This window comes from Acipenser ruthenus, chromosome 2 (assembly GCF_902713425.1).
Source record: "Acipenser ruthenus chromosome 2, fAciRut3.2 maternal haplotype, whole genome shotgun sequence".
NCBI classification, from domain to species: domain Eukaryota; kingdom Metazoa; phylum Chordata; class Actinopteri; order Acipenseriformes; family Acipenseridae; genus Acipenser; species Acipenser ruthenus.
The window spans coordinates 24,821,493-24,844,977 of record NC_081190.1 but is presented as its reverse complement, the minus strand read 5'-3'; the positions used below and the strand labels follow the sequence as shown (position 1 = coordinate 24,844,977).

Sequence of the window (23,485 nt, the reverse complement as noted above, 5' to 3'; positions counted from 1 at the left end):
CAGGATTCTATGAAGTAGCCTATACTGTAACAGAATCAAACTTCCAGTAAGTTCAGCATTTCGCAACCCTGCATTGTTAATAGTCATGTCCAGCATACTGTACTGTGTGTTCATTTGATCATTATCTTTGCTTTTGTATAGTTAATTACTGGTCAAACAAAGGCAGATGGTGGACCTGTGAAAGAAATAAACAAACACACAGCACTATTTTGTCCATAAGGAGAACAGAAACCATTCCACAATGCACAGTATGGGTTTAAGTGAATGGGAGTTCTTGCACCTGCCTGTTACATTCTTTTGCTTTATCAGTTGGCTGTAGAACACTACAGTCATCTTTGGTGTAAAGTTAGCATTTATAATTTGTAATGGAAAATTCTCAAGAAACCTGTTAATATTTATACTGATATTCCTAATACATTCTACAATAGGTTAGTTTCCTTTCTTTAAAACAAAACAAAAAATTACAGGGAGAGAATCTACTGTACCTTAAATGAATATTGGGCTAAAATAGTAATGCAATGAAAAAATGGTTTTGTCTGATCGCTCAAACATCATCTTATCCTTTTTACTCTTATTAATTCCATGGCAAAGCCAACCCAAAACTAAGGCTGCGTTCACACTGAATTTGTTAGGGAGGTTTGCTCTGGTTTGGAGTGTGGTGTGAACAACAGCTCACTTGGGAAACAAACTGAACTGAGACCAAACTGAACTGAGACCATGTATTCAAAATCCAATGAACAAGTTTGGGCCCTAAGTGACTTTTTTGCTTGCTACATGTTGACCTTATTAGCTAGATGAGGAGGAAGTGAAGTTTCACAGTTATTTTTTTGTAGTTGATAGCATTGCGCATCTTATCTGGTATTCTGCAAAAATGTTTTGACCCATGTCAGAAAATGGGTCAAAACAATGTGAACAATATGGAAATGAAAGAAACGGGGGACCTTTTTAGAAATTTGTAGTTGGTAATTCATTTAAGGGCAGAATTTGACAAAGAAAATTCTCTTTCCTTTTACTCCATTGCTCGGGATAACTCACTTCAATAACGATAAAAAAAAAATATTGTAAATAATTGAAACCCATGCTGACAAAAAACAGAAGAATCCTTCCATCACTGCCATCTTAAAAAGATACCAATATGCATTGCAGATAGGGTAAGCATCCTTGCAAATTACAATGTGAACACAAATTAACGCAGTCCTAAAAAAGCAGATCAAGTAAAAAAAAAAAAAAAACAGCATGAGTTTGCAAACTCTGGCCAGATCTAAATCTGACCGCATACAATGAAACTTCAACAGGGAATTTGTTTTTTGGAACAAATTGGATAATAAATAAAGGAATTCGACCATATATATATATATATATATATATATATATATATATATATATATATATATATATATATATATATATATATATATATATATATATATATAAAAGCAACCAAAGAAAACAAAAAGAAAAAAAAAAATACATTCAAATTATTAGTCCCAGGGATCCTGATCATGTGGCACAAGACAGGGCTGTTCACTTTGGCTTGAATGGCCAGCACGATGGTGCCCCTGGCAGCATAACCTTAACAGCTCTTGTTTTGTGCATCTGATCCACAAACATGAAAAACAAATATATATTTATCGGAAAATAGGTCCTTGTGCCTTCGGTGTCGTCATTTCTCTTAAGATTTTATGTGAAAATGTTTGTTTACTGCATTGAGGTAGATCTGTCTTACAGTGCAGCAGCAACATTGCAAAACACTCGCATTCATGGCTATCTCCTAACGTGGTCATCTACCGGAAATACACAGGACCTTGTTTTAAAGCTCTGACTCTGCTTTCCATTTTACTTCATGTTTACAAACTATTCAGTCTGATATGAAATATGTTCCTTGGAGTAAATGAAACATTAAAAATCTGGATCATAGGTAGAACTCTCTGGGTTTTCTTTGTTTTTCTCAGCCCAACTCTACATCATCAGAACGGGCAACTGCAAGAATAGCATCCCATCCACAAATCAGCAAAAAAATAATAGACATCGAAGGTAAGATTTTTGTCTTTAAAAGCAAATAGATATTTTAAATACAGTAATATGTGAAGTAATCCCCAATTTAGGCATATGGCATATTTTATGTGGTGCATTGTTTTTTATTTTTTTTCTAATTACCACATTTTTGTTTAATTTACTATCTCAGAATCCTTTTTTCATTTCAGTATTTTGTCCATGTAATGTTGCGTGCCTCAGATAGTACGGTTGTTTGTACAGTATGAACACAAATCAAAGGACTATAGAATATTCAATGTAGATTATACAACTCGTGTTTTGTTAAAAAAAAAAAATAATAATAATTATATCTTTATATCTTTTTCAGTGAGTAAGACATTGATTATGATTTTGCAGATCTACTTTCATTTATGTCATTTGCAGTCATTTATTGTTTATTGTTGTAACTAACCAGGCACTGACGAATCTTTGTATAACTTCTGAGTGCTAGAGTTGATCAGATGCACGATAGTGTTTAAATTACAAACACATCTAACATCATAAGTGCCTGCTGCATGAGGATCCACTGTTGGTAATAACTGGATTTGACATGGAAGCAGGAAGGCATATGCTAAACAGTTACCCTGCTATGTGAATAGTAGTATTTGATTATCCTTTAAAAAAACATTCAGGAAATTTTTCAGAGTATTTTACATATATTAAAATAGGGATAAAATTGGTAATTAATAGTTTTTAATTGAAACATCGGTAAAAATCGGGGGGGGGTGGAATCTCAGTATACACACTTTACATGTGGAATATGATGCATAGCTGTTCTGGTTTCTGATTTAAGTTTAATGTCCCTGGCATGTATGATGAAGCAGTATCTGTGCAAGTCGAAGCCACATTTTCCCATGTTAGCTGGTACTTTGCGAACGTTTGGGCAATTGCTGTGCTGACAGAACTGTACTAAGTTAGTCCTGATTGCAGCGTACCAAAAAGCTAATCCTGGAAATTGGTTTAGCTGACCTGAACAAGTGGAACAAGTTAGACCGATAATGAGGACCAACCCATAATAAGCCATTACAAGTGTGGATGGAAATTCACAATTCAGTGTAAAGACAAACTCAGACATTTACGTGTACATTGTCATTACTAGCATTTGATTTAAAAAATACATTTAAAAAAATACATTGAAGATATTGATCCAGCAAAAAAGTCAGAAATATGAACAGGTATAAAAAAAGCAAATAATAAATATATTAATGATAAAATGGTAAAAGCGTTTTTATTTCATTTGGCATGATTTGGGAAAACACATTTAAGTAAAAGTAAAATTGTAGCCTACTACATGTCTTTTTGTGCACATTCCACACATGGATCATACTTGCATTTTAACTTGCCGGTAGCCTATTGCTGCTTGTCACTGAACGTGAAGTTCTAAATGTGGTGTTTGCATTTAATACACATTACACTGACATTTCATTGTTTATCAGACATTTCCGTGTGATAAACATGGCTACATTTTTTTGTACAGTACTGTGCAAAAGTTTTAGGCAGGTGTGAAAAAATGCTGTAAAGTAAGAATGCTTTCAAAAATAGACATGTTAATAGTTTATATTTATCAATTAACAAAATGCAAAGTGAGTGAACAGAAGAAAAATCTAAATCAAATCCATATTTGGTGTGACCACCCTTTGCCTTCAAAACAGCATCAGTTCTTCTAGGTACACTTGCACACAGTTTTTGAAGGAACTCGGCAGGTAGGTTGGCCCAAACATCTTGGAGAACTAACCACAGTTCTTCTGTGGATTTAGGCAGCCTCAGTTGCTTCTCTCTCTTCATGTAATCCCAGACAGACTCAATGATGTTGAGATCAGGGCTCTGGGGGCCATACCATCACTTCCAGGACTCCTTGTTCTTCTTTACGCTGAAGATAGTTCTTAATGACTTTCGCTGTATGTTTGGGGTCGTTGTCATGCTGCAGAATAAATTTGGGGCCAATCAGATGCCTCCCTAATGGTATTGCATGATGGATAAGTATCTGCCTGTACTTCTCAGCATTGAGGATACCATTAATTTTGACCAAATCCCCAACTCCATTTGCAGAAATGCAGCCCCAAACTTGCAAGGAATCTCCACCATGCTTCACTGTTGCCTGCAGACACTCATTTGTGTACCGCTCTCCAGCCCTTCGGCGAACAAACTGCCTTCTGCTACAGCCAAATATTTCAAATTTTGACTCATCAGTCCAGAGCACCTGCTGCCATTTTTCTGCACCCCAGTTCCTGTGTTTTCGTGCATAGTTGAGTCGCTTGGCCTTGTTTCCACGTTGGAGGTATGGCTTTTTGGAAGCAAGTCTTCCATGAAGGCCACTTCTGACCAGACTTCTCCGGACAGTAGATGGGTGTACCAGGGTCCCACTGTTTTCTGCCAATTCTGAGCTGATGGCATTGCTGGACATCTTCCGATTGCGAAGGGAAGTAAGCATGATGTGTCTTTCATCTGCTGCAGTAAGTTTCCTTGGCCGACCACTGCGTCTACGGTCCTCAACGTTGCCCGTTTCTTTGTGCTTCTTCAAAAGAGCTTGGACAGCACATCTGGAAACCCCTGTCTGCCTTGAAATTTCTGCCTGGGAGAGACCTTGCTGATGCCGTATAACTACCTTGTGTCTTGTTGCTGTGCTCAGTCTTGCCATGGTGTATGACTTTTGACAGTAAACTGTCTTCAGCAACCTCACCTTGTTAGCTGAGTTTGGCTGTTCCTCACCCAGTTTTATTCCTCCTACACAGCTGTTTCTGTTTCAGTTAATGATTGTGTTTCAACCTACATATTGAATTGATGATCATTAGCACCTGTTTGGTATAATTGTTTAATCATACACCTGACTATATGCCTACAAAATCCCTGACTTTGTGCAAGTGTACCTAGAAGAATTGATGCTGTTTTGAAGGCAAAGGGTGGTCACACCAAATATGGATTTGATTTAGATTTTTCTTCTGTTCACTCACTTTGCATTTGGTTAATTGATAAATATAATCTATTAACATGTCTGTTTTTGAAAGCATTCTTACTTTACAGCATTTTTTCACACCTGCCTAAAACTTTTGCACAGTACTGTATGTGTGTGTGTGTGTATGTATGTGTGTATATATATATAATTAATTTCATAACAATGGTAAATAATGCAAACATATAATATACTTTTTTATTGAAAGTACAGTTGTTGAATATTTTGTTGTAAGAAAAAATATATATATTTTTGGATTTCCAACTTAAGTAAAACAACACGGGACAATTTGTGTTCCCAAATGCCACAGTGCGACCGCTACTCGTTTTTTCAACCAATACCGAACGTCTCATTTGTGTGTTTTGGCACTCCAGGAAATGTCTCAGTAAATGACGAAGACGCATATACAACTCCTTAGACATGCGTACATTTTTAATCCAGTCATTTGGAGACCACTGAAGTCTTTCCCACGAGCCTTCTGGTCGGAAGATCGCCCAAATGTTTCGATCTACCGTCGTGGTACTGCAGATTGTCACCACTGTATTTAGCAGTGCAGAAAAAGCAAAACAGCGTCTCCGCTGGTTTTGCAGAAAAGAGCACAGCTGTGCTTGATGAGCTCTCGATCGATTACGTACTGTACTTTCTTCCAAAAGCATAAACAAAAACACAGCCTCCATGCTGTCACACAAAACCTCACGCTCTGCATGTAATGATGGCCCGAGTTCAGTGGTTTGTTTAAACAGGGAGTCACTCACTTCAGTAGTGAAAGGTGTGTGTGTACAACAAACAACCACAGCCAGTGCCGTTTGTAAATACGGTTGTCGAGCCAACTGCAGTGTGTGTACATAGTACTAAGTCACCTTGAACAGAATCATTTCATGTCCGATTTTGGTACGCTGCAATCAGGATCTTGTTTAGTCCGATTTAGTGGATGATCCACCTGTGGTGGTTTATCTTATCTTCTGGTATGCTGCAACCAGGATTAACAAGTGTACTAACTTTAGTCCAAACAAGTGGACTAAACCTGCTTAATCCGTTAGTTAGACGCAGCAAGTGGACTAACTTTGGTACGCTGCAATTGACCAAAACTGGTTTACGTTTTCTCCCCATTTCCTCATCCACTAAAAATATTATATTTTCGTGTAAGTATTTTAATTTAGTTTTTGATCAAGCTAGTAGTTTGATCACGCCCAGCAATTGCCACAATAATCAGACTTTAATTGCCCAACATAATCAGGTGATAATGTGTTTGTGAAGTGACAGAGAACCACGTTTGAACGCTATTTGATCTTCTGGCGTCTAAACGTCTGCTGTATCATAGGATACAGTGTAGGGCTGCCTATTACAATGTCAGAGTCAAAATAAAACTGCATTTTAATCAAAAAATTGTGTATTTCCTAGAAAATAGTACCGGGAAAATATTGAATAATAGACTGGGTATAAAATCGGGTATGAATCAGTAAAAATAAATAAATAATAATAAAATAAAATAATAATAAAAAATAAATGCAGAACACTACATATACTGTACTTGCACACATAATAAGTAGCTTTGTCTTTTGTTTTTGGATCAATAAACATTATCATTTAATACTTGTCTTTTTTTCTTTTCTTTTTAGCGGCAATAAAGGCATTTAAGGAAGAGAGAGAAATACAGTCAGAAGGCAAAGACACTCAAGAGGTTCCAAAGCTAGAAGACACTGTACAAAATACACAATCAGTTCAAGAAAAGGATCACTCAGAGGACCTAGAACTAACCCTATCTGGAGATACTGCAGAAAGCATTAACCAGATAACTAAAACAGAGCATGTTCATAGTCTAGAAAGTAATAAAGATACAGATAAGACTGATGCACTGCCTGAGACAGTCATAATGCAGGAAAATGCCAACATAAAAACCTCTGTAGGGAACACTTCAAATGCCATTTCTCAGAGAAAATCACCACACAAGAAAAACAAAACACAACCTAAACCTCAAAATGAAGCCAGTGGTACAATAATACAAGATAAACATGAGTCACAGGGTGAAGAAAGTGAATTAGAAGAATCAGATGAAGAAGATAAAGAATATTTTGACGACAGTACAGAAGAACGTTTTTACAAGCAGTCATCCATGTCTGAAGACAGTGGTGAGGATGATGACGATTTCTTTATTGGTAAAGTTAAACAAACAAAGAAAAAGAAAAGTGACACTAGCCTAAGACAGGAAAAAGGGAAAACAGAAGCCAGGAAATCTGAAAAAGAAGATACTGAGGAAAGCAGGCACATGTCAAACCAAAATAAATTACAGTCTGTATTTTGCAATTCTTTATCGGGATCAAAAGTATCAAAACCACTGGAACAAAAGAGGTATGATTTTGTTTTTTGTGTGAAGGCTGTGTTCTGGAGAGTGGTGGTGTGGATGATGAAAAAGCAATACTTAAACACAGAAATAGAAGGACTTAAGTCTTAAGACTTGTAATGTTTGTTTTACTGCATCCCAAACATAAGTGACCAAGAATTACTATCTGGTTGCAGTAAATAGCCACCTGCGATGTCTGCATTTTGCAGTTCTTTTTAAAGACTTTATTACCATATTTATTTACTGAAACGCAGTGATGGTAACAAGTTTGTGAAATGTTCAGGAATGTTTGAAAATATTTGTACACTTGAACACTGTCCAGATTTAGTCTTTTGCCACTACACCATTTGAGCCCTTCGTTCTCATTTCAACATAATACATGGTCATTCCTAAAATGCTGACTGATGACAAATCTGTTTCAAGTTCAGTCAGTTTTAACTGGTGATTTGAGCACAGCTTCAGCAATCTTGTTATAATTTACAGTACAGTCGGCGCCGCCTAGTCGAGATACTGATAATCTGGATTTCTGCTTAAATAGGATACAACTCTGTGAGGAGGTTATTCCCAATGCTATTTATGTTTAACTGGGACATTACTTTGTTTAATTGGGATACAATATTTTCAGATGATGAACGGAGATTGCTTTTCTGAGCAAGAGGTTTGCGTAGCGCAGTGCAGTGAGTACGTGATTACACTGTGACTTCCGTAAACCACGTTGAACTCTTGAAGGAGCTGGAGTCTCCTGTGGTTTCTTAGGCTGCAGTTGTAAAGAAAGCTGGTGTGTCAGTATCACCTTGTGATAGATGTGATTTCATTCTTTTTCATTTCATGTAGAAATAAAAAAACAGCGATTTAATTTGGTTTAGGAATAAAAAAAAATAACAATTGACTCGTGTTTTTAAATGATGCATTTAATCACAATGTGATGTGATTTCATTATTTTTCTTTTCATTTAGAAACAAAAAACTGTGAGTAATGTCATCTCAAATGCCTCTCGTTTTAATTGGTTCAGGATATGTATACTTCTCCCGAAGCGTCCAGATAAAGCGGCACCGACTGTATTTACCAGAGTTCTAATTAATACGACTGTGTGCCAATAGATCCAGTAGAAAATTAGAGAAGACTCAGAACTGTATTGACCTGTTGAGAATAAATGCATTATGTTGACCATGGGAGTGTTCTTTTTTTTTGCCATAAAATTACTATTTACAAGGTTTTACTTTGGTCAATAGTGTCCTGTAACTACTGAAAGCATGGAAAAGCTAACATTTATAAGAAGCTAAGTGAATACAATGTTTCAGCTGATTACAGATAAAAAAAAAAATTAAGAAAAATAACATTTGGACATTTTGTGCTGTACCTTGGCGTGTAAATATATTCTTTCAGTTAGATATCCATTTTGTTTTCCAGGAAGTCTCAAGGAAAGCCTCAAGTGAACAAGGGGTCAGGTATGTTAAGCTTATACATTTTGTTCCAAAACCTCTTAAGCCACAATAAAACTTTATTTTTCTGAGACTTTAAAAATTAAATAAAAAAATCAATATAATCACAAGGGATACTAGGAATCAGTTTGCTGTGTAATAATACCAAAAAACACTGATTTTTCTATGCTGTGGGAGATTTTTTAGTTTTACACTTGGAGAGGGTCAAAAAACATGAAGGCTTTTTTTGTTAGTTTGATAACCAAGTCAATACAATATTCATATTCAATCATAAATTTATGTAAATGTACTAGAGTCCAGTAAAACTGCTTCCGGTGTACAACGCTGGATACTAAACAGGCTGTTTAAAGATGCTGAAAACTGAAAAATCACCCCTAAAGATCGGGTCAATGAGGCCAGCTCTATTTTAACAATAGCCATCCGGATGACAAAGACTACCTCGGAGATTATATATATATATATATATATATATATATATATATAAAATCATTACTACACAGAAGTATTTGTAATGTTTAAAGTAAAATGTTAAGTTTTTTTATTTTATGGATTGATGGCACTGGTGAGCTTGTAACTTCCTTGAAAGTGTACCAATAAATGCTTTTTGTGTTAACTGTTATTCAGTAGTACTGTGTGGGTATCTTTTATAATGTATAAGGAGGAACTCAATTTTGGCCTTTTTATTTTAATTTCAGAATAACGCAGATTTGTATTTTATTTTCTTATTGCGGAAAACTAGTATCCCTGATAATCACAATTGAAGTATTGTATGTCATTTTTAAAAGTAAATCATTAAAAAAGGGAAAGATAGTGTTATGTGTTTTTCCTATTGAATGGCACGTTATAGGAGGATAGATATCAGTTGTTTGTAATATTACTTAAAATACTTAATTATATAGCACATAAACTTCTATATAACCCTTGCAGGATATTATTTAATGCACAGAGTGCATTAATAGTTTTAAAGATTACAATGCAGTAACAGATTTGCATGGTGTACATAAACTAAATAAAAAAAAAATGTGGTGTAACAATTGAAGAACATTTTCTAATCTAATATTTAAGAGCTATGTTGATTTTTAGTTAAATTTGACATATGAAAATAGAGAGTAGACTTTCTTGTAATAAACTACTGTATAAACACTGGAGCCCATGAAACATAGGGCAACGTTTTTGGAAACGTATTAATACAATTGTTGCCATTTTTAATGCCATAAAGCAAACAAAATGTCCCCTGCAACAAATTGCTTCAAAAATTGCAGCAAAATTGTAGTGTCAACAATTGGATAACCTTTAAACACATAACACACAAAACTATTATCACACCTTCTAGTTACTTGCATAGACAAAATACTGGGTGCCATTGTTTGTTTTTATTTTTTAGTGTGTGTTCATAAAATATTACTTGGTGGAATCCATTTTTATCTCCTGTATAATATTGTAACTGGAGACATTTTTTTGTTTGTTTTGTGCTGACTCATCCATAACTAAAACTATAATCAATACAACTAATCAATAAAACTAAAAGTATGTTTACTTAACTTTCTAGTCTAGTGTTACCTCCATTTGAGAAATGACTATTCATTCATTGCATCAACTAAACTTTTGTTTCTGCAGCTGTGTTAAACAGACCCCAGTTTAAGAAGCAACTGCCTCGTGCTGCTGCCAGTCGGCAGTTCACAAGTAAAGTTCCACACGTGCAACAATCTCTCCATCCGTCATGGGAGGCAAGCCGAAGGCGGAAAGAACAGCAGGCCCAAATCACAGCATTCCAGGGGAAAAGGATTAAGTTTGATGACGACGACTAATTCTTGTGTATAACTTCACTTGAACTGGGTAGAGTAATCCAAAATGACATGCAAAGTGTAACTAAAGCAAGTTTTCAGTGTTTTAAGTAGAAATCTTTTTGAGCACCCATATTTTGTTTCTGTACATATGTATTACTTTGCTGAACCTTTCAGATACTGAGTTCTACACAAATCCTAAATTATTTAGAATTTGGTGAGTTGTCATTCTTTGTATATTGTACCTTGTAATGTGAGCCGTTACTGTTTTAAGGTTTATATTGCAATTTAATGAAGAGATATAAACTTTCCTCATATTTGTTCATTGGTTTGCGTGTGTGCCATTGTTGACATGCTTATGTTATTTGAGGTTGTTTGATAGTACCATAGCTGATATATAATGCTCCAACAAGAACACCTTTCACACCTGAAAGAACTAGACAACCCGTGTTAACAATAATGCGTATGATACCTGACTTATGGGACACACTGTACATTTCTCAATATTATTATAAGCAACAAAGTTCATTACATTTTGTAAGCACCTGGGACTATAATGGACTACAAGGCAATGCAAGTCCGTATACCATCTTGTAAAATGCTTAGCTACAGAGGACATCTGAGCATTGCTTGCCAGGTGTAGCATATTTACATACATAGACACTTAATGTGATCTACCTTTTTCAGTTTGTAGGCGTAAATATAGCAGGACATGTAAAATGTGTTTAAGATTTAATTTAAAAAAATTTAAATGTTAAAGATAAAGATTATTTTAACTGTTTGTGCGTTGGGTCTGAAGAATTAAACATTTGACTAGCTCATTTGTCGTCATGGACGTATACTAGTAGATTATATCTAGGCTTGCTCCTTTCCAACGTTTATTTTTCAGGAGCTCACAAAATACTGTAATAAAAGAGTTTTTTAAATGACTCGAGCAGTATGTTTCCATGTATTCTTTGTATCTGACACGAAGCTGGATTTGTGGTGGTTGTAGGTGTGTTTCATATATACAGATAATAATTCAGTATTATCTGATCTCAGCTTTCAAAGGGAAAAATACAGGTTACTTTTAAAAAGGTTAATATATTTCAGGTATTGATTCATTGCAAACATTGGGTCTGATAGGCACAGTATCCAGGTAGTGTGTAGGGCAGCAGTGTGGAGTAGGGGTTAGGGATCTGGACTCTTGACCGGAGGGTCGTTGGTTCAGTCCCAGGTAGGGTACACTGCTGCTGTACCCTTAAGCAAGGTACTTTACCTAGATTGCTCCAATAAAAAAAAAAAAAAAAATAAAAAAAACTGTATAAATGGGTAATTGTATGTAAAAATAATGTGATAACTTGTAACAATTGTAAGTCGCCCTGGATAAGGGTGTCTGCTAAGAAATAAATAATAATAATAATAATAATAATAATAATAGTGTAAGAACATATGCTATATCTCCCTACATAGTGTGATCATTTTTTTTTTAAAACAAGTTTTCAAAACTGAAGTGTCACAGACAACGAATGGAAGTAAGAGAAATGCAAAGGAAAATAACTCAGCCAGAATGTACAGCTATACATTGTATGAATAACCCAGGGCAAGTCCTCCAGGTACAGTCTTGATTTTTTTCAAGTCATGTAAATAAATTAAGTAAGTGCTCAAACTGTCAGCAGTTGCTTAAATAAAGTTCCAAATTTAAAGGACAAAATATCCTATCTATAGTCCAGTCACAAAAAAAGGTACCAATATATATGCTACCCCAATGTAAGACACAAAAGTATATAATTTGTAGAAAGAGCGAAGGTACATTGAACACTTCACTATTTATTCAAGTTCATTTTTCATTAAAGATACAGGAATGTAAAGTAAGAATATGAAAGGGCAATAAGAATACAAAGCTACTATTTGTAAATGTCATACAGGAGTTATATAGCACCCAGGTGATAAATGTACAATATTATTTTTAAATGCTACAAAAACAAGGAAATAAGTATTTTATCTACAAAGCTGCAACATTTAGTGGCATTTAACTTTTACCTGCACACTAGTTACAAAGAAAATTGAAATCAAGTTCCAAGTAGGCTAATAATTAGCATTTGTTTTTATTTAACAGTAAGACACTTTAAAAGAACGTTTATTGCAAGACTGGACGTAGCCACTGCATATTCCTGCATACGTGGACTACATAGTTTACTGCCTGGAACTTGTCCAAAAAACATTTTTGGTATTTTGCATGAGGATATGAAACCCTAGTGTGTGGTCCCATATAAATGACCTCACATTACATTTGTATATTGAGTGAATAGTCACATAAATATGTTGCTGATACAGGCAGTTTGTTTTTAAAAAAAAAAAAAAAAAAAAAGAATCCTCAGTAAAGGCCGTATGAAAGTGGTCTTATGTCTGTTAAAGTGGTGTTCTGACCCCATTTAAACTGCACAAATTGTAGGTTTTAAATAACCATCGTCATTCTGTGCATGTCAAGTATGTACTCTTAATTGAGCCAATGCTGTATAACTGAAAATGCTACAGTCAATTTAAAATGTGAGTACACTTTGGTCAGCTTTGGTTATTTATAGACTTACATTTTACAATGAATGCTTTGACATGTAAAAATAAAAAATAACATTGTCTTTTGCAAATATCCCAATGCTGTATTGTCTTCTAAATGTTGTTTATGTCCAGAGAAATTGTTCGTTGTTTTTTTTGTTTGTTTGTTTGGTTTTTTTTGTTTTTTTTTTATGTGTGAGCTAATACCACCCAACTCTACAATATCTAAAATCCAGGCTCTTTGAACTACAAATACTCATTTTACTGCAGTAGCTTAAAATCCAGTTATAGTGTTTTGTTACAAAAAGCAGTCCTTGTGCAATTAAAAAAATGTATATATCCTGGCATTCTGGAAATATCAGGCAGTTTAGATTTTCATTTCACTTGTTGGCACAGATCCACATCTGTATAAATTAGTACCTGAAAATAAATGAGAAGTTGTTTACTCATCAAATCACAGCTAGTCATCATCACATTTTAAGGACAAAAATCCAAAATTACAAAGTAAGGCTATTAATTTTGAGATGTTACGCAACTAAAATGTAATAGCATTACAGAGCCATTTAGGGTGTTTTTACAATGCTGTGTTTAAAATAAGACAACAGGCTTCATGGATTCCCAACATTAGAAACATTTATAAAGTTTACATTTTATTAATGTGTTTGTGCAGCATTAGTCTTAGGTGCAGCGAAATACAAACTGATGGGTTAGCGTTTGATGCAGAGATGGAATGCTATTTACCCTGAAGCAAGGCAGCTGAGTTATGTGACACTGCGTAAGTTCTGGATGATGCAGCATTGTTACTGAAAATGCCAGTGAGATACTTAGCATTGTATACTGCAGCTTTAAACGTTGAAAGGGTCTAGATTTTCCTAATCCATATTATCGTTCCTGTTAAGTATCCTATTTTGTGTGTTCTGTATGATTCTCTCATTTAGTTCTAGCAAAAAATTGCTTTGAATGATTCCTCAAGGCTCATTGTGGTGGCGTGATGTGGGGAAGCATTTTGGCCTTGCGCAGGCCTCACTGCACAATGCTTCATCTATGGCTTTCAATGACCAAACTTGGCTAATGTCTCCCCGCTCAATCTTTTTATAAAACACGTTTGCTGGAATAGTTGGCAAGCATGGCAAATAATGATCTAAGGGGAAAACAACAGTTGAGAGTCGTATGTTTATCCAGGTCTATTTCTTTCTCTTCCCCAAACGTATACTTCAGCGATATATATTTGTAAACAATGGCCGCTTATTGCTGAAAACGAGTTATGTTTCCAAATGATGTGGAACCCTTGCCAAATGTGTACAAAAAACAAACAAGTATAAGTAAGGCGTAAGCTTGTATTATTTAATTATAGACAAAATAGCTTAATACTTTGTGTCTTGTTGAAGATTATCTTTTTTTTTTTTAAACAGTCAACGGATTGCTTCGGTGGGGCCTCCTTTTGCCTTGATAATCTTGATCACTGCCAGAAACCACCTTGGCATGAAGTCAGTACAGCTCGAATGCAATTAAATCGGTCTACTGCAATTTGATCTTCATTCTAGGCTTCTTTGCTACCACTTCATTGACCATTTCTTGCCAACAATCTCATAGTTATTCCAACAAGAAGCCTCCTCTTACAAAAAATAAGTATCTATATCCTACAGACCCTCCTTTTTCTCCACCATCAGAGACCCTTTTGGCTGCACACAATATGAATGTTCAATCTCTTGATTGCTTTCCAGTTACATCTTTGGATAAGGTTTCTGAGTTCCCTGATGATGTTTAATGTTCTCATTGTATTATACTTAGATCAAAGCGCCATCGGTTTGGCTGCTATCTTGGCCAGTAAATAGCTCTGTTGGAATATGTGGTGTGACAGCAGAGACATAGCACATGGGTGCACGGGTGGGTGTGTGTGAGAGTTTTGTGTCTGGTGGCCATCTTGGTGAAGGAAGCTGGAACAAAGCTGGCCACCCTTGCACAGCTACATGGCATTGTTTAACTGTTTAATCGTTTGATTAATTGAGTGATTGTTTGAATGGAAAAGTGTGTAATGTGGCCAGGTGGTGATTGGATGGAATCAATCAATGAAGCCCCTGGCCACATGGTATAAAAGGAACAAAGGAATGTTAGTTGAGAGAGAAAACAAAAGAAAACACAAGAGATAGCCGAAGCTTGGGTGTTCTATTTTGTTTGTTTTAAGACATTGTAGGGTTTTTGTTTAAACCTTTTGTTCCTGTTTTGATTAATTTTGTTGAATAAAAGTGCACCAAGGCACTTTACACTGAAGTTCAATGTTTGGGGTTTGCTATTTCTGCCACTGATCAGCCTTGACCGCCCACCACTACGCCACAGTGGTCTTCTGTCAAAAGCATAGAATACTAATTTTACTATGGAATTGTGGCCATCAAGTACATCCAGGCATTATCTTTATATAGTCTAAACTCCTTTTACTTTTTATAAAAAAAATATTCTTAACTTTCATAATACACCAATGTTCATAGTTTCAATGCCTTGTACATTATTCCCTTGTATAACCCAGGAATCATGTCCACATTTACATGCTGCATTAGGATAGTCGCATTTCACAGGGCTTCAGTGCCTTTTTTCTCTTTCAATAAATTCCCGCAAAACAGATACACTGTATGTGCAGAGTCAGTAAATTTTGCTCATAACATAAATAAAATAAAAATACAATATGATACCTTTTTAGAGTTTAAAATAGGGCATTAACATAGGCAAGCATTTAATAGCATGGAAATATTAATAACAATACATTCAAATAAAAAAAAGAACTTACGCTGAAAGTCTGCAGCCTGATGTATATGCATAATGACCTGTGTAGCGAATGTCACATCGTACAACATTATTTGAATAATCAGATTCTGGTACCTGGTAGCTGGGATTCACGCTAACCTACAATTAAAAAAAAAACAGGTGTTAGTTGTGAGTAAGTGCACAATGTTACAGTATATACAGCCATGTTAGATATTAAAAGGTCACAAACCTTAAGTACATAGTTGCCAGGCTTTACATCTGTGATATCAATCCACTGGCAGTCAATGTCAGCATTATAGGTGTCATAACATCCTGGACTCAAACCCTGCACAAAAGAAAATATATATATATAATGCTTATTATATTTATCTTGTCTTCTTTTAAATCACTTCTTTTTTTTAAAACCACTTGGGTGGGAATGACATTTTGTGCAGTGCTGCATACCATTAAAACAATTGCTACTGTATAGAGCATCATAATTAATCCACTATGTACGACTGGGATTACATTTTAATCATGTGGTACGTTTATTTGCAGTTTAGCCATGTGGAACATCTAAATGTCAGAGCATAGTCATATAAATGCAAAAGTCATGATTTGCTGGACTTTTCAGAGGAATTCTGCCAAAGAAGGACATTCTAACTTAATAGCACACTGACTGGTTGCAGATGTGTGCAATGTATTGTGACAAAAAACAGTAGCAGTGGCCCCAATCACAGAAACTTTCAACAAGACACACCTTTTTTCACTCACACATTGCACTGGGAGCTACATTGACCATTCTCCCATTATGTGACTCAATGAAAGAGTTTATCAGTGTTCACTTTTGGAAGTTACAATAATAACAATAGAAAAGGATCTCATGTTTAAAGGCAATTGTCTGCAGAAAACCACACCTGTGTATGAGATGTGCAAGCATAGCGTCTACGGTAGCCATAGTCACATGAGCTGTCTTCAAGGCAAAAACTTGCTTTATGTCCTTCAGCTACTCTTCTCTGTGAATTGGCCTCCAGGAAGTCATAGTGGCTGAATTCATCCATACTGTGGTAATGTCTATTACACATAAACAAAGATTTATTATTATTAGAAGCCATACAAATCATTCATTCTTGTATTCTTCATCATAACTACTGGAGGATATTCAGTATCACGCTATTTGTTGTTTTCAATGTGTTTTATACTTTTAGTTAATTTGTTAAATCTATAACAACTATACCATTTGTAACACAAAAAAGACTGTTGACAATGAACTAAGTCTAAACCTTAACTAGCCAGTCATACAGTTCAGTGGCCCAGCTGTATTCCTAACAATCCACTTGCTTTGTAGTCTGAGGTACATTGATCGTTATACGGAAAGGCTAAACAAGAACGTTAGTTGTGAGAGCCACTAATATAGTGCTATATAGATATGATATTTAACATTGTAGAGTGGTATTATATATGGCTGATGAAGATAGGATGGTTTGGGTATCAATCTGCTTTTTAAACTACTGAAACAGTCTGTTCACATACAGTATTCTGAAGATATTGAGGCAGACTGTGTTCTGCAGTAGCTATTCGCTGAATGCCATGTCCACTCAAAGGCTCTAAACAAGCTGGTGTACTTCATAGCTTAGCAATGACCTTATCATTTCAATAATATTATTGCAATCTATCAGTAAGGTGCAAACAAAAATAAATCACTTGCAGCATAAACGTGTTGCCAGGCACCACTGATGTGCTCTTCAACGTAGAAACAAGTATGTTTTTCTAAAAGGATACCATGGTTAATGGTTTTGCTCATTTTGAATTTATTTGCCCTATTCACAAAGCTTTAACTCATGAGTTACACTTTTTTTATTTTTAAATATCTAAAAAAAAAAAAATGAAACAAATTATGAACAAAACATTTTTTTTTAAATAGCTCTTGAGTTAAAGCTTTGTGGATATTGCCCATATCAAGTGTCCCAGATGTTTTCCCCAGTTGGCTTTATGACTGCATTCCACAGAGTGAGGTGGCCAAAGAAAGCAGTGCATTACCTTACAGCTGAAGTATTTGCAGAAATACTGAATGTGTTTAACTTACTGGTGACAGCTGTGCCATTCCCATGCATAGCGTGGTCTGCTTGGCATGAAGTCTGCTGTTCCTTGGTTCTTCACTCTCTGGGGAAACCTCAACAGCACACGCGTATCATAATCTCTTACGGAGTAAGCTGAACTGTCAACCACAGAAGGGATACATTCATTATTATTATTATTATTATTATTATTTTATTATTATTATTATTATTATTATATTCAAAAAAAAGAAAAATATAAACTTCAAATATATAGCTTTTAGCACCAGCAATAGACAAAATAGCCAGTGGTTGAAGTTAGGTGAAACCAAAGGTTCGGTTTACTTCTGAGCATTGAATAAAGAGAATATGCCATGATGCCATCACAGAAAGTTAAAGCAACGTTCCAAAGCTCCCTGAAGGTTATACCTTGAAAGGCAGTTTTCCTCTGCCGCACATCTCAGGTTGTACATTGACATTTTCTGTATATATGTAGAGGCTTGTATATAGTAGGGGTCTGGCACCAAATCTGGGAGACCTGTGGATTATACATTTTACAATGACTGTTAACCCTTTGAAAGAATCGCATATCTGTGGACTTGTTTTTGAAGGATTTAATATTACAAATTAAACAGCCATATTTTCTCACAAATGTACAGTGTACTTTATTACATGTTTTGATCAGATGCTGAATACAATACAAGTACTTACCATACTGGTGATACCTTGTCCCATACCCTGGTCTTTGCCTTGGTCGGGGTCTTTCATATGTATCGTAGTAATTATAGTTAGGATTGTCATCTGAAGATTTGTAAGGGTTGTAAGGATCATCCCCAACCATTCTATCCTCTGGCCTTAGATTGCTTAGTGGTGGGGGGTTCGTCTCTTCAGTACCATTGCCCTTTCCAGTACCATTGAAACCAGCCTGGAACCAGTATGCTGCCCCTGGCCTTGTGCCAGAATGATTTTGCCTGCGTGCACTGTTTGAGGTTCTCGAGTGCTCGGTCCCTGCTGTGTGGTTCGGGTTACTTATTATGATAATAGGGTTTGGAGGTGGAAGCTTGGCGTTGGGTTCTCTTCTTCTCGCTGGCTGGTATTCGGATCCGTGGCTCAGCAAACTGAAAACCCTACCGTTACTCTGCCACTGAATTTTCTGCCTAAAACCTCCTGTCGAAGGGGCATTTCCTCGATTGGTGTGGAGCTGCTGTTGTTGGCAATAAACAACTTGTAAAAGACAAGTCAAATAACAAAAGAGGATGCATCTATAAATTATCGCGTTTAAAAAGAGTGTCTTCATTTTCGAGTCAAAAAAGTTTAAGTGAGGAAACTTGCCTAATAGAAAATATAAAACTAGCTTTTATATCCTCTGTTAAAATAATTATTTTTTATTTAAAATAAATATATATAAATATACTGCATTTCTTAAAATATTATTTTTTGTAGAAAACTGCATCCGAGCTATTCAGGGAATTTTGAAGTTTAAAAAAAAAAAAAAAAAAAAAAGTCTTGTAAAAAAAAAAATGCAGATGAACAAGCGCGCTCACATCTTCCTCTTGCTCGCTGGTGTCTGGAGTGAAGGGAGGAGGAGAGGTGGGATTTTTAAAGTTTCTGGCACCGTTGCAAAGTTACACAAGCTCTGTTCTAGCGGGCATGCTCTTATTCTGTCTGTTCACGTAATAGACTGGAAACGTGAAGTCGGACAGATCCGCAGATCTTTTTCTTTATTAGAAAACGCCCCTTCTGGTCTGTGTTAACTACCGCTCTTTAAAGAGAATGGGGCCTCATAATATATGCACAGCATTGAAATACGAGAGGCTACCCCATGGGTAATCGTTTTCTAAGACTGAATTGCATTTCTTGTGACCAGTAAATCACATGTATCAGTTGTCATCATAAAAAAACAAAACTTAAATAAGAATTAACAGACTGTTCAATCCATTCTAGAATGGTGCAAGCCTTAAGCCCCATTCTAGTATGGGTTGGGTTTGGCTAAAACATGCTAGTAAGACCAAATCCCAGAACGTATTGGATTCTCAGTTTGGGAATCCGATCAAATGAACGCCGTCGCAAAACAATGTGTTGATAAATCCCTTCAATTGACTTGCAAACAGTATGTCGTATTTCTCAAAAGACAGTATTTAATATTTAACAGCTAATTAAAAAAAAAATGACATCTTAATGTTTAAAACCAGATATGTTTAAATTCGGGATTGTGCCTTGTGAATCTTTAAAGCTAATACATCTCAATATCAATTTAAAGTAGGGGTTAAACAGATTGGCCGAACAAGAATACAACTTACTTTTACCCACCCGTTTAATCAATTATTTTTTTTTTGTCTGTGTGGTGTTTTCATAGGACAAATATAGACTTTAAAAAAAAAAAAACGATTTTACAACGTATAATTTTCTTTTCTGAAAGTGGGAACTCCCTTTAAACAAATACAGTATCTTCTTTCCAACACATCCTTACCTTAAATGCATGATTGTATGGGTAATGCAAACTGTAATATAAACTGTTAATGATCTATATAATTAATAATCGTTCTTCGTGTTTCATAATCTGTTTTTACCACCCTGTTGTAGAGAGGTATTACGTGTGGTTAGAATAGTTTACTCTAAATGCAGGCTTGAGCATTTGACACGTGTGCAATTTGGGAATTATTTAAAACACACCCATGATACCGAGTCTAGTGATAAGGAAAACAAAGTGATTTTAGGTCATCTAAGAAAAGAAATGTGTTACTTTTAGGGGTGAAAGAAAGAAAGAAAGAAAGAAAGAAAGAAAGAAAGAAAGAAAGAAAGAACTGCTTGTCTGACATGAGGTCACTCGACGTTATTGCAGGGTAAGTCCTACACAGCGGCAAAACACTTGTGAATTTCCAGCTATCCATTTGAGATGCTGCTAATTGAAATATAATAACAAGGCTTCTGGGATTTAAAAGCTAGTGAAAAATATTACCAACTTTAAAACTAACAATAAAAAATAGGTAGCCTTAAGAATACGGCATCAGCATAAAAAACTGGAATATACCTGTCTAACAAATACGTGAGAGCTGCACGGCGTTGCTTGTGCCTGTGGCGCCCCCTTGTGTTTTCTTATTGCAGGTCTTATCACACACTGTATGATAGAAGTCATTGTCTCATTGTGAATCGGACCTGTAAAAGCCACAACCCATTTTGTATCATTATGTTTAGACATTTGTTGTGTTTTGATACTTTTCAAAAATATTTGAACACGTCCAAGAGCAGGATGACCTGTAATTATATCGACGACTTGAATTAATCCCGATTACAAATACCATACGAATATAATTTCATTTTACATAAAAAAATCATTTTCTGTACACGTGCGCACGAAGAGCTCAAAGTGTTGTCCAAACACACACCTATTATCCGTTAGTGATTATACAAAACAATGTAACAACAAGAGGACATTATATATGATCCAATTATCATTGAGCCAGAGGGGAGCTGGAATACGTTTTTATATGAAATTAAATCATACAAATTAAATAACTAATAAGTTATTTTTAATGTATTAATATATAGCTTTTTTTTAAATACAATACATTTTAGAAACCTATACATTTGTGTTATAGTATTTCCCTAATATAATTAAAATATGTACACTGTAAATTAAATCATTTTCAAAATACATTACGCTTTGTAAACCAAACAATATATCTTTCAATTGTATTTTAAATGTACCTGAATAAGAAACATTCTACATAAATCCAGAATACTCTGGTACAAAACAGCCTTCAAAGAAGAGGTGGCAAACTGTTTCATCAGAGTTGTGGTAAAAAGAGCAAACTACATCAATATCTGGGAGTTCTCTTGGTTGGGTAAAACCTATGTAAAATGTTGTAATATCACTATTTTATTTTAAAAGTTAAAGAATATTTTCCCCAATTGTCCAGACAGCTTTCCAGTATCTTCAAATCTAGCATTCCAAAATGGAATAATGGCAGGTGTGGATTATATTTTTGAAACTGTTGGTTTATGAACCTATTATTACATTTGTACTCAGTGAACTTAATGATAGGTTGAATCAAGAATGGAAAGTGTTGCTGTGATGCATCTAGGCCACTCCCCTTGAGAAGCATTATATTTATAATCGGTTTGGGAATAGCATTTCAAACAACAGCATACTCTTCTGAAGTACCCTAACAGGAACGTTTTATTTCTCCATAAATGTAGCATTTGAAAGAGGAAACCCATGGTCACCCAGTAACTGTTGAACTAAGATAATATTTCTTTCAACTCGTTTTTTGTTTTAATAGACTTGTTTTTGTATTTTATACTCCAAATTAAACACTTACAGTATCCAAGAGAACGCTGATGAAACTTTGATAGCTTTTTTATAGCCTAGGTATTTTACACACATCGTAATCACAATGTAGGAGAAGTGTATAGGTCATGGAGGCAGCAATGAAGTTTCACATAGAATCGGGATTTTTTTTTTTTTGCCATTTCAGTTTTAGAGATTTATTTTGACAAAACGCACTATGATTTTTTTTTTTAAATCACCTTCTTTTGGCTCTACCTGTCTGCATCCAAAAAAAAAGTTTGCGTCAGTTTGTTGACGGTTGCTACGAGACACTGAAGATAACGCCTTGAAATCCTAGGATAATCTATGTTGCCATGAGACGTAGCTCTAGCATTGGGACAGTCTGTGCGACAACAGTTTGTACTTGAAGGATCTCTTGTTCTTTTCGTGTAATATATATATATATATATATATATATATAATATATATATGTACATATTGTTTTATTTCCAACAGATGTAAACGGTTAAACAGGTAGGCATAACTTGTGTGTGAATGTGTGTCTGGTTTTCTAAAGCAGGATATCTGAATACATTAATATTGCAGAGTGTATCGTATAGTACACAAACAGCGAAGAAGTGTGCTACCAGGCAGAATACATACACAGAATACATAAAACAGAGCATTGCAAAGCGTCGTGATAAAGGAACCGGCTGTTCAGCAGACACAGTTGTAAATTCAATTTTAAGAAGTTACAGTATCTTTTCCTTCTTTGTTTCAATGTGCAATTACAATTGTTACAATGTAAGTCAATGCATTGTCTATGTATTTATTTATTTTAGTATTAATTTAGATCCCTCGTTGTAGTTACATGAACCTACATTTTGCTTACAATGAAGTCGTTTTGGAAAACGGAACTGACAAAAATATGTTTAGATGAATTACAATTAAGCTGAATATCAAGAAATGGCAACTCTGGAAGTGTTCATTTAAAAAAAAAGAAAAGAAAAATAGACTTGTTATCGCCCCCTGATGAAACACATTCACATAACATTACTAGTTATTGGAAAAGATCTAGGATCCATTATTGACCGGTAACTGTTGTTCAAAGACAGTTATTGTATTTGTATATTTGAGAAATGTATTTGATAATAAGCACAGGGAGTTTCTTTGCAACCTCGTTTTAGAAAGATAATTCACAGAGCAGTTCTTCAGATTTCCTAAAAGCCTCTTGAAAGAGTTAGTAGCTTGAAATTATGTTCTTGTTTTCAATTTTTCTTTCTTTTTTTTTTTTTTTTTACTAAAAAATACACTTTGGCTGATCTGGCCTGTG

General features: G+C 35.1%; 2 protein-coding genes across 2 annotated transcripts in view; one reads left to right on the top strand and one right to left on the bottom strand.

The window, feature by feature from the left end:
- LOC117963422 (serum response factor-binding protein 1-like) overlaps positions 1-11,480 on the top strand; it is a 48,631-nt gene extending 37,151 nt beyond the window's left edge. Inside the window, exons 5-8 of the mRNA XM_058992573.1 lie at positions 1,953-2,034; positions 6,604-7,333; positions 8,736-8,773; positions 10,385-11,480. Coding sequence (XP_058848556.1) covers positions 1,953-2,034; positions 6,604-7,333; positions 8,736-8,773; positions 10,385-10,575 — 1,041 coding nt within the window. The 3' untranslated portion in view covers positions 10,576-11,480. The remainder of the gene's footprint in view (positions 1-1,952; positions 2,035-6,603; positions 7,334-8,735; positions 8,774-10,384) is intronic.
- Positions 11,481-12,321: 841 nt separating this feature from the next.
- On the bottom strand, positions 12,322-19,616 carry LOC117973219 (protein-lysine 6-oxidase-like). The gene is made up of 7 exons (XM_034924711.2): positions 18,594-19,616; positions 18,312-18,420; positions 17,912-18,043; positions 16,743-16,899; positions 16,076-16,171; positions 15,869-15,984; positions 12,322-13,506 (listed from the first exon to the last, which is right to left on the bottom strand). Exons 1-7 carry the CDS (start codon positions 19,177-19,179, stop codon positions 13,500-13,502), a joined length of 1,203 nt encoding a protein of 400 aa, XP_034780602.1. The 5' UTR covers positions 19,180-19,616; the 3' UTR covers positions 12,322-13,499.
- Positions 19,617-23,485: the final 3,869 nt, after the last annotated feature.

What these genes read in the sequence shown, in the direction of transcription:
- LOC117973219 (XM_034924711.2), bottom strand. Translation starts at nt 19,179, where the DNA reads ATGAAGACACTCTTTTTAAACGCGATAATTTATAGATGCATCCTCTTT. An exon ending in GAATGGCACAGCTGTCACCA is followed by an intron (nt 16,900 to 17,911) that starts GTAAGTTAAACA and finishes TATGTGTAATAG; the next exon opens with ACATTACCACAGTATGGATG. An exon ending in CTGGCAACTATGTACTTAAG is followed by an intron (nt 15,985 to 16,075) that starts GTTTGTGACCTT and finishes TTTTAATTGTAG; the next exon opens with GTTAGCGTGAATCCCAGCTA.